Below are 12,120 nucleotides of genomic sequence, written 5' to 3'. Positions count from 1 at the left end.
ATTTCAAGATTTGAGGAACCTGAAAATCTTTCCTGTGGAGGCTGAATAAATCTAACTCAGATTTGATTGTAATACCCACAACTATGCAAAATATGTGTAATCGTATCCACTTCTCCAATACCGCAAAGGCAGACACACTCAGCCATCGGTGTCTTTCTGTAGCAGCCCCCTACCACTTCTGAGGGGAAAATATTGCAACGGGCCATAGAAAAGGCCCTTCTGTGAGATGGAATATCCAGTTTTGACAAATATGAAGCTGGGGAAACAGTATATTTTGTTCGAGGTGGGGCTAAAAAAATTGAAACCCTGGCAATGCCGCTCTACATCAAATATTCTCTGCCTACAAAAATACAAACTTTCTGTCTATCAGTATTAGCCGCCTTGAACTCAGTGGAGCAAAGGCATGAGTAGAAATGTTTTAAATAAATTTTTAAAAGCCTTAAAAACAAATAAATGAAATACTCTGGAGACTGGAAGGCGGTATCGTGATGATGTGATGGGTTCTACCATAAAAAGGTAAAGGTAAAGGTTCCCTTGCTCGAAAGCCAGTCAATTCCGACCCACCGAAGTGGTACCTATTTATCTACTTGCAATTTCTTGCTTTCGAACTGCTAGGTTGGCAGGAGCTGGAACTACAGACGGGAGCTCACCCCGTCTTGCGGCACCCAGGTCTCGAACTGCTGAACTACTGACTTTCTACAGCCTGCAGTTCAGCGTCTTAACCACTTGAGCCACTGTAGCTCCTGGTTCTACCATACATAATAACTTTTGTGGCAAACTTACAGAACTGCTTTATTCTCCCCCCCCCCCGACCAGTGCATATCCCCAGAGAGTTGTACATTTCCCCCGAATGTGGAGAGGATACTTCTAAATCAACCCCACAGCTCTTCAAATCTTACATCTACCACAAAACCATGTGGTGATCAGTATTCTGGCTAAGATCCTGAGAGTGCTAGACGAGGGCGCATGAGACACAAGGTGTAATTTAAATTAGGAAACGGATCAATTAAAGCTCTTATTCAACACTCTTGCTCATCATTCTAGTGTTGTTGCCTTTCACTCCCCACTCCCACCCTTCATACAAATGGATGGATTTCGAATATGGACTCTTTCTCCCTCAGCTTGCTCTCAGTCAGGGTTCCCTTCACTTTTGTCAAGCCAAGCCTTGTTAAATCGCAGGGCTCTTTTTGTAGAAAAAGCCCAGGAGGAACTCATTAGCATAATAGGCCACACCCAACAGCAGAAACTCATTAGCATATTAGGCCACACCCCTGACAGCACAGCTCATTAGCACATTAGGCCGCACCAAGTGTGGTTATCCAGCCACACCCACCTTTTGCTTGTTATTCTGTTTACCTTGTTTGTTGTCAAAACCCAGGGCTTTTTTGTAGCAGGAACTCCTTTGCGTGTTAGGCCACACACCCCGTAATGTAGCCAATCCTAATGAGTTTCCGCTGTTGGGTGTGGCCTATTACGCTAATGAGTTCCTGCTGGGCGTGGTCAACTTGGGAGCCAGCCGGAACTCCGTTCCTGTGCGTTCCTGCCCCAAAATAGCCCTGGTTAAATGTATTTATTTAAAATATTTGTATGCCCCCTTTCCACCCAAATGGGGCCCCTAAGGCAGCAAACATGAAAACATTTTTAAAAATTGAACATTAAAATGGCTTCTAAAATAATATATAGAACAAATCTATAAAATCGTATAAACACACTTAACACCAAGGCCAAGGAGAAGGGCCAATAACAGTTACTGGAGGTATGCCAAATTAAACAAAAAAGTCTTCACCCGCTGGCAAAAGACGAGTGAGGGAGGCAGATGAACTTCCCCTGCAGCCAAGAAGGCCAGAGAAGTCAATGGTCTGAACTTTCCCATGATGTCCATTCTGTGTGGTGATAACTTACAAGTCAATCCCTAGGTTAGCAATCTTCATAATTTCAAGAGCCCCACATCTAATTTTAACCTTTAACCCACATATTGATAGCAATCCTTAACAGGTCTAAGTGGCAGTAAGCCTCATTTTATTCAGTGGAGCTTACTCTCAGGAAAGTGTTTTTAATACGGCAGCCTTAATTTTTTTCGTCTGCTCTTTTCTATACAGGAAATCTGAGAAATTCATTTTCTTCCTGTTGTGAGGGCTTCTTTGATGAAGAACAAAGCCCATTTTTCTCGGGGGCATTTTTTGGGCTAAGGTTAAACAAGCTGCAAGTTGGCACATTCCTTTTAAAAAATTTATTATTTAATTTTCACAAGTTAGCACATTCCTAATTGCCTCCTCCGTTTTTTTTTTTGTAACAGGTGATACCAGAGATGCTATCAGATTTCGCAGCTGCACTGTTTCAGTACCGAAATCCTAGTTTCTGAGATACTTGAGATAGAACTGCACTTGGCTTCCCCTACCTCCTTGTCCATCCTAATAAAATCATGTAGAAATATTACCATCAAATTGATTGACTGTTCTTACATCAATTGTGCAAAAACGGCTTAGACAAGACATAAAACGACAACAGAACATAAATACTGCTAAAATGGTGTTAAAACATTGTGGAAGAAGCAAACGAACTGGGACCACCGGCAAGGAAAATGGACAAGACGAAAAGACTTGCAATGACAATGTTCGAAAACAAACGAATAACGACATGTTTGTACCTCCCACTCTAGGGAGACAGATGATGCTGATTAAAAAGGATTGCTAAATTGCTTTGGAGTCTTGAAGTATAGTAAGGAGGAGGAGTAGGGAAGAGACTCGGAACCTTGGTACATTTCCAGAGAACGCTATACAGAAAACGGGCAGAAAGGTAATGTTTTCCAAGTTCTGCCCCATGATGAAGACAGAACTGAAGAGTTAGGGACTTCAGTGAAAAGTGTCCAAATTCAGAGTAGCAAGAGCTAGGAAGGAAGTCTTAGACCTTGGAAAGATGCAACCAATCATAATAAAGTATGTTGAGCTAGAGCGATGGTTTCCAGCCTTTTTGGTACAGTGAAACACAAGTCCAAATTTACTTCGTGTGGTGACCCATCCAGGCACGGCCCAAGGTCTTTCTGCACTGTAGGCAAACTATAGGACTACCAGGTCCTACCTGCAACCCAGCAGGGAGCTCCTGGGTCCTGCCTGGGACGCTCAGCGTGATTACATCACCCAGAAGTGACATCATCACATCGGCGACATCAAGGGGGTGACACTCTAGTTTTTGGGCAAAACTCTATGGTTTTTTGCATTCAAAACCATAGTTTGCCCAAAAACTAGAGTGTCACCCCCAACGTCAGCGGTTGCCCAGCAATGTTCCTGTTTGGGGGTGGGGCTTCCCCTGCCAGCCAACTAGCTGGTGGTGGATCACAGCACCAGAAATCGGTGGAATCCCAGCCCAGACTGGGGGTGTGGCTACCCTAGCAAACTATGATCTTGGTGTCCATCCAGTTCAGCATTCCATTATCTCCAGTGGCTAACCAGATGTTCCTGAGAAACCAAGAAACATCACACAAAGAGCACAGCTGCCCCCACTATGAACCCCAAGCAAGTGGCATCCCAACATATACAGCCCTTGCATATGGAGGTTACATTCCAGCCTTTGACCCCCCCCCTTCTCCTTCTCCATTACTCCCTCAACCCTCCCCCCCCCCCGATTCTAAGAAACTCACTCTAGCAACCATCAGGACATGTTTTACTTGATCACCATGAACGTGCAATGAAGAAAAAAATTGCCAGCTTATGTGTGGAATATACTGTTTCCAGGTTCAGATCTTAGTTTCCAAAATACAAGAGAGCAATGGAAATGACAGAGGCAGCCATGGGGGAGGGGGGCTGGCCTGCAACCCACTTCTGGGTCCTGACCCACAGGTTGAGAAACACTAAGCTAGAGGGACCAGTAATCTGACCTGGTCTAAGGCAGCATCATACATTCCTTGTGTGTGTGTGGGGGAGAGGTTGTGCCAATTCCAGGAAGTAGATCAAGATGGGTCACCGTGTTAGTCTGTCTGTAGCAGTAGAAAGAGCAAGAGTCCAGTAGCACCTTAAAGACTGACAAAGTTTGTGGCAAGGCAGGAGCTTCCGTGAGTCACTGCTTACTTCTTCGGACACAGCCGTATGTGAAGAAGTGAGCAATGACTCACGAAAGCTTCTACCCTACCACAAATTTTGTTAGAATGCTACTGGACTCTTACTGTTTTCTACAATTCCAGAAAGGAAGTTGTAGTCAGATTGGCAGTGAGGGAGGCCTGGCAGCTACTTATAGTTTTAGAAGTAATTTTTGTTATTTTATACCCATCTTAGGTTCTGATGGCCGCTAGCCTGACATATATTGAAATTTTAAAAGTCGGCTTCCAGTTTATGGCGACACGCATGGGAGCTACTGGCATTAAAGTTGTGAGCGAGCAATTTGGCTGCTGCATAAATTAGTTTGCTCTGGAGCCTTACTTCCTGAGCTAAGACAAAAATGTATGAGCCAGAGGCTACAAAACTGTGAGCTAGTTCACACTAGCTCAGCTTAGAGGGAACATTGGTTGCCACATGTGATGTCCCTGACATGATGATATCATGTGACATCATCATATCAGGGACATCACACAGTAACGCTCTGGTTTAAGGGCAAAACTCTATGGTTTTTTGTCATAAAATTTTGCCATGTTTTGCCTTCAAACTAAAGTGTTGCACAGCAACACCCCCAACGTTATGATGTCACTGCTTTGTGACATCATTGCACTGTGAATTCCTGTTGGGGGGGGGCTTTCCCTGCCAGCCAGCTGGCTGGCAGCAAGCAGAAACCTGAAAAATCAGGAGAACCCCCACGCAGACTAGGGGTCTGGCAACCTACTGTGCACTATTAAGAGCTGTTTTGCACTATCTAGTTCTGGCAACTGCTCCAAGAAGGTGAGATTCAGATGGAGACGATAAAATTCTGGATGAGTAAGCAATAGCCCCAATGACAGATTTAACAGCAGAGTATCTTTGCAGTGAGATGGATGTGGTCTACAGATCTTATTCATCATACATCAAGAAAAATAATCTGCCTGGGTAAATAGTGGTCAGATTCTAGAAGAGAAATGTGAGAGATGCTATTCTGAAAGCAACTTCAGGAACACCCTTGAAAATTGGGGACAATAATATCAGGATTTTAAAAGACGTTCCATTTGATATAAAACAGAGGAGAAAACTATAAAGAATTAATCCTTTTCTTACAAACAAATTCTATCAGTTACAGATGGGTAATCCCAGAAGGCGTCGTTTTCAAGCTCCATAATAAAAAAGAAAAGATTGACTCTGTTTTCAAAGCACGGGAATTTCTGCAAACACAGCTTGGGGAACCAGAGGAGGGCAAAGGGGAGGAAGAAGAAAGCAAATCTGATGGCGAGTTGGGCTTGGGGACTTCAGGCGAGGACTCCTCTTCAGAAAAGGGGGCGGCTGCCCCCAAAAGCCTATATAAACTGAGGATTAGAAAAGATAAGAACAAATAAGGGCTGAAGGACTCTGATGTGTGCCTGAAAAAAGTGTTGAAATAACTTGGGGATGCTCTGGGGATCACTTTAAACAGTTAAAGGGATGGTTAAATAATAATAATCTAGCATAACCGACTAAGTTAATTGTAGTATTGATTGTTTTTTGAAAATAGCATGATGATAAGCTGAGATATTGATCTCCTACTCTTGAGTTTTTAGTTAGTTGTGGGTTTCTTTTCTGTTTCCCCTAGTTGTAGTTCCATTCCCTATATATTTTCTGTTGTAGTTTTGTAGTCTGAAAAAAAAACCCCAATAAAAACCTTCCCCCAGGGGGATTGAAGAAAAAAAAGAAATTTTTTTAAAAGTCATTTACGTGTTATTCTCTTAATATTGTTGAATTTTACTCTATACTTTGCCCTGGGTATTCCATCTGAACTTAATATTTGGGTGGGAAAAAATTAATCCACTTTTCTCCCGCTTAGGGTCCAAGTCTTGAAACAGAAAGGCAGGTTAGAGATCACCTAAGTCAGGGGCGGCCAAACTTGCTTAATGTAAGAGCCACATAAAATAAACATCAGATATTTGAGAGCCGCAAGGCATGAACAGATATTACATGTTTTATTGGAAAATATGCAAATTTGGTTTTTACTAACATTAAATGAGACTGCCAAAAATAATAACAAAAGGGGTAAAAGCAGATATTGATAATGATATTTATTTGTCCAATGACATTTGTTTGCTAATGATATTTAGCTTCCCCAGCCACCCTGCCGGGAGCCACACAATATGTGTGAAAGAGCCGCATGCGGCTCCTGAGCCACAGTTTGGCCACCCCTGACCTAAGTGAATGCAGTTGAATGCACAGGTAACCTTTGGGCAGCCCCAATATGCCAGAACTGCCGGACTATCAGTCACGGGCAGAATTTTATGACTTCTCTTCTGCCATTCAGCCACGGTATGCTTCAGTATTTCCTAGGACAACGTCTGGGGGGGGGGTGGGGGGGGACTGACTATTTTTTTTGCTGAATCTTGTTCAGTGACGAAGTCAACAGTCCAAGCCTTCCGTTGGTTGCCTTTCTGAGCAGCAGCCCTCTAAGCCAGGGATACAAACCAGCGTTTGTGTTAAATTGGCTTGAACCATGGCTGATGTCAGCTGAGGCAGTTTCTCTTCCTCGGTTTCTGTTTCTTCATTCAGCCCCTTCAGCTTTCCCCCTGACTTGCCCAAGAGGAACTGATTCTCCTGCCTCAGGGTCTCCTGAAGTCATCAGTCAGCTTTGGGGAAACCCAGTTTGGTGCCAGCTCCAACCGGCACCCCTCCTGTCCACGCTTCCAAATCTTTCTGACGGCCCATCAAGTCCCCCGCTGCTGGCTGCCGACCGGCTGTCAATGTTTCCCTCAAGTTCCCTGAATTCGCCAGTGGCCTTCTGCTCCGAGGCAACGCTCGACGATTTCTGCTCCGAGGCCCTGTTAAAGCAGCCCGGAAATCTTAAAAGTCTCGACGCAGCCTCCGAGCAAAAAGCAGCCTGAGGAGTTTGAATGAAACGGGCAGAAACTCTGACAGGGGGGGAAAGGGGAGGGGGGGAAGGCGAGGGCCTCTTCTGTGGCTTCCACTCCTTGGAAGTGAGAGGCTTTTGACACAACTTACAGTGACTAAATGAAAGAGCAGAAGCTTTGACACCTCAAACCGGTACCTCATCACACATCAGATTTTGGCACTTCAGAACTCAGGCCTCAAAATGTAAGGCAGGCCGCAGTTAAACTGGTAACTGGGGAAGTGCCTCCTCCTCCCTCATTCTCTCTGGCCTCTCACTTTTAGGCAGCTAATTCATGTCTGGGAACTCTAGAGGCACTTAAGAGTCACAGAATTATAGCTCAATGCAGGGAGTATAGAGCTAAAACATCCCCAACAGATGGCTGCCTAGCCTCCGGCAGTCTCTAGCAAGGGAAAGGCCATCACCAGTGTTCCCTCTAAGCTGAGTTAGTGTGAGGTAGCTCACAGTTTTTTTAGCCTCTAGCTCACACATTTTAGTCTCAGCTCAGGAAGGTTGGCTCCAGAGCAAACTAATTTATGCAGTATCCAAATCGCTTGCTCACAACTTCAATGCCAGTAGCTCACAAAGTAGAATTTTTGCTCACAGGACTCCACAGCTTAGAGGGAACTTTGACCATCACCCCATCAAGCAAGGTTCTGCTGTTAAACTGTTCTTGCTTTTATTATTACTACTGTTGTTGTTTGTTCAATTTATACCCCGCCCTACCCCACAAGTGGAAATTTTAGGACATTTCACCTGATGTTCAGCCGAAATCAGCCTTCCTGGAACTTAAAGCCACTTGATCCAGTCTTGTCCTCTAGAGTGGTGTGTCAAACCATGCTTCGCTTTGCGCTTTGGTTGCCATAGTTATTGGGGGGAGGGAATTCCTGTGGGGAGGGGTGTGTGGAGTGAATGTGTGAGAGAATGGGACCTTTGCTTCTAGAAGTCATAACTTTCTTTGCAAGTCGCACCTCCTTTCCGTTTCCCAAGGTAAGGTGTCCTTGAGAGCTTTTCTGTACCAGCTTGTGCTGCAGATAACCAAGACATATATCTTTCACTTGGTTGGAAATGCAACACTAAGCATAGTGTGAATGTGACGTATGCATGGGGGAAGGAAGGGTCTTTTATTCGAATTATCTGTATTAAGCTTGTACCCGCCAAAAGTCTTCAGTTCTAACACAGTGACTTTCTGGATCTTGCATATATCTCAATAAACTTATCACTGCCAAGAGAGAGTTGTTGAGAGTAACAGGAGTGGGGATCTGACACAGAGTTTCCCAGCCTGTGGGTTGGGACCCAAAAGTGGAGCACGAAGCCACTGACGGTGGGTTGTGGGCCGCCCCACTCTAATGGCCGCCTCTGCCCTCTCCATTGCTCTCTTTTGTATTCTGGAAACCAACATCTGACCCTAGAAACCGTATCTTCCGTGTCATACTTTAGTTGGTGTTTTTTTCTTCCTCACTGGATGTACATGTTGATCAAATAAAACATGTCCTGATGGTTCCCAGACTAAGTTTCTTAGGATCTTAGGGGGGGGGGGGTTGGAAGGGGTCATGGAGGGGTGTGTGTCAGAGACTGAAATGAACCATTCAGAGTTGTTCAACACCCTTCTTAAAGTGTGGCACCCAAAAGCCGACAGAATTATAAAGAGACAGAGGTCCTTTCTGCACTAGACCTTAAATCCTGGTTGAACCCTGTCCCCGAACTTACATTCTACACTACACGCAAGTTCACCCCTGTAATTATCTCAGAGTATTTTTTGTTTCCACATTACATTGAGCTCAGCCTGGTTTCGCCCCGCCCTTGTCCCGGGATAAACGGAGGCTGTTATAACCTGGGATAAATGCAAGGTATTGTGTCCCAAGTTGAACTCTGATAAAACCAGGGATGAGATCCAAGTGTGGAAAGGACCAGAGGCACTCTGCTGGAGAAAAACAATAGGCAGATGGTGGATCCTAAACCTTCCCCTATCATCATCATCATCATCATCATCATCATCATCATCATCATCATCATCATCATCATCATCATCATCATCCATTGTCATCATCATCCATTGTCATCATCATCATCTACAAACTGTGTATCTCGCTTCTCTGCCCTTACAAGGTCCACCAAGGCAGAAAACAATTTAAAATATATATGACAAAATCACATTTTGGTGGGGAGGGCAGGGTATAAATCCAAATAAATAAATTATAAAAACCCCAGACTGCAGACCTGTTCCTTCAAGGGGAGTACAGCACCATCCAGACCAGGTAACACCTTAAATCCTGGGTCAACCCATCCATCCACCAGTAGTACTTCTGTAGAACTATCCATAGACTACCCTGCCGGTCACTTTCCCTTTAGCTGTGGTTCTGGGTCCATTTGTGCCATATCAAAAGGAGATAGCCGCTGTAGAGCGCTTGCAGACAAAAACCAGCACGCTGTAGAGAGCTTGCAAACCAAAATCAGGTCCCTCCCAGACATTGCTTTTCCTGGGCAAATGACCCATCTCCAAATAAATCAGGTTGCCAGCCTCCAGGTGGTGGCTGGAGATCTCCTGGGATTACGACTGCTCTCCAAATGACAGATCAGTTCCCCTGCAGAAAATGGTCACTTTATATGGTAGACTCTATGGCATTACACCCCACTGAGGTCCCTCCCCAAATCCCACCCTTCCCAGGCGCCACCCCCTGAAATCTCCAGGAATTTCCCAACCCAGAGCTGGCAACCATACAAATAAGCCTGGCTGACGTTCTCAGATGCGTTATCAACATCTGAACAGCGAACAGTTCCAGGCTTACTGTGTTACTAAACAAATTTTTAATTGTGTGATATTCTTAACAGAAATAAATTTACTTTGACAGCTGCAAATTAACTTGCTCCGATCACTCTACGATGAACGGGGTCCACACGCGCACACACACTTTAGAGCCATTTCACATGAGTGCACAAAAGGAGCCAAAAGCCCAGGTGCTGTTAAACCAGAGGCCGTCTTCACTGAGATTTATTCTGAGGTCTTACCTCTCTGTCGAGTCCAGCCGCCACTGTGACAATGTCTCCTGTCTCGCTGTTAATGGTAAACATGTTCTGTGACGGGCTCTGGGGGGTTTGAGTCACGATCCGGTATCTCACCATTCCATTGGCTGTCGTGCCGTCGTCTGCGTCGTTCGCCGTCACTGTCATCACATAGGTCCCTTCACCCAAGACAGAAACAACACGTTTTAATGAGACATGAGAATGGGGGGCACATTTCCTGTAAATTCTGGGACACGATAGAGGGCCATGATAGAGGTTTGTAGAGACATGAGAATGGGGGGCACATTTCCTGTAAATTCTGGGACACGATAGAGGGCCATGATAGAGGTGTATAAAAATTACGCATGGGGTGGAGAGAGCTGACAAGGAGAAATTTTTCTCTCTCTCCCAAAAAGACTGGAACTTGAGGGCATCCAATGAAGCTGATGGGCAGTAGGTTCCAGACAGACAAAAGAAAAGACTACTTTACACAGAAGAAAAGAGCGAGAGTCCAGTAGCACCTTAAAGACTAACAAAATATGTGGCGGGGTATGTGAGAATTTGCGAGTCACTGCTCACTTCTTCAGCTCATGCCCTGCCACATATTTTGTTAGTCTTTAACTGGACTCTTGTTCATTTCTGCTGCTACAGACAGACAAGCACGGCTACCCATATTATTCTTTAGAAAGAGAGTGATAAAAATCTGGAATTTGCTGCCAGAGGATATAGTGATGGTCACAGGAATAAGCAGCTTTAAAAGGGGATTAGATAGATTTGTGGAGGACAAGTGTATCAATGGCTACTAGCCATGGCGACTGAGGGGAACCTCCACATTCAGAGGTACTAAGCCTCTGAATACCAGAGCCAGGAGGCAGCATCAGGGGAAGGTCTCGGCCTCTATGCCCTGTTGTTTGCCATCCAGAGGAACTGGTTGGATTCTATGTAAGACAGGATACTGGACTAGATGGACCACTGGCATGATTCAGCAGGGCTCTTCTAATGTTCTTATGAAGGCCTCGGCCTCTATGCCCTGTTGCTGGCCGTCCAGAAGAACTGGTTGGCCACTGTGTGAGAAAGGATGCTGAATTAGATGGACCACTGGTTTGATCCAGCAGGGCTTTTATCATAACAGGGGTGTGCCTCTTTCTCAATACTGCAGCCTTTTTCCTTGCAGGTTACGCCTATTTCAGAATTCAAGTCACACCAGAAGAACCCTTCTCTGTGTTGAACTCAGAACAAAATCCAGTAGCACCTTAAACACCAACAAGATTTTTTTTAAGACTCTATATTTTTTTGAAAATATAACATTTAACACAAAGAAACTGTAAACTGCATGAGTGGATAATACTTCATGTCTAACAGTATAGAAGTGACAATCTATACAGTAACTGAGAAACAAACAGAATTTTAGATAGTTCAAAAGAATAAGAGTTTCGGGTAATGACGATTATTAGGAACAAAGTCTCCCTCAGATAGGTATGCGATCATTGGAAACCAAATTCCTTGGAATTTATGTAAACTACTGCCCAAGGTGAGTGCCGCATTCTGTGAGGTCATTTTGCCCAATAGAAAATGTTCCCAAATCTTGTTTTTCCAAGAAATCAAGGTAGGGGGTTTTTCATCACAAGATTTTTCAGGGCATAAGCACCTGTAAGTCAAAGCTTGCTTCCTCAGATAACACAGCTACCCATCCGAAACTAGGTCGAAGTCAGGCTCTGGAATAGCTCATAGGCTGGAATGAACGGTTGGCAAAGACCATTACCAGGATGAGCAATGATTCTGTGGTGTAATATTTAAAGTGTCAGACAAGGAACAGAGGAACCAAGGACCAGTCACACACTCTCAGTGTAATCTAACTCATGGGAATCCAGTAGCACCTTAACAACTAGCAAAATTTGTGGCAGGGTATGAGCTTTTGTGAGTCATTGCCAGTTTGGTGTAGTGGTTAAGTGTGCGGACTCTAATCTGGGAGAACCAGGTTTGATTCCCCACTTCTCCACTTGCAGCTGCTGGATGACCTTCGGCAAGCCATAGTTCTAACAAGAGCTGTCTTTGAAAGGGCAGTTCTGTCAGAGCTCTCTCAGCCCCACCTACCTCACAGGGTGTCTGTTGTGGGGAGGGGAACATAAGAACATAAGAACATAAGAGATGCCA

General features: G+C 44.6%; 1 protein-coding gene across 1 annotated transcript in view; it reads right to left on the bottom strand.

Annotated features, from left to right (window-relative positions):
• LOC107108308 (cadherin-4-like) overlaps positions 1-12,120 on the bottom strand; it is a gene marked incomplete at its 3' end in the record, with an annotated part of 180,317 nt that overhangs the window by 89,933 nt on the left and 78,264 nt on the right. The window contains exon 4 of the mRNA XM_015408726.1: positions 9,973-10,145. Within this exon, the coding sequence (XP_015264212.1) occupies positions 9,973-10,145 (173 nt within the window). The remainder of the gene's footprint in view (positions 1-9,972; positions 10,146-12,120) is intronic.

Source organism: Gekko japonicus, unplaced genomic scaffold (assembly GCF_001447785.1).
Source record: "Gekko japonicus isolate JY-2015 unplaced genomic scaffold, Gekko_japonicus_V1.1 scaffold2355, whole genome shotgun sequence".
NCBI lineage: Eukaryota > Metazoa > Chordata > Lepidosauria > Squamata > Gekkonidae > Gekko > Gekko japonicus.
This window is presented reverse-complemented; position numbering and strand designations above follow the sequence as displayed.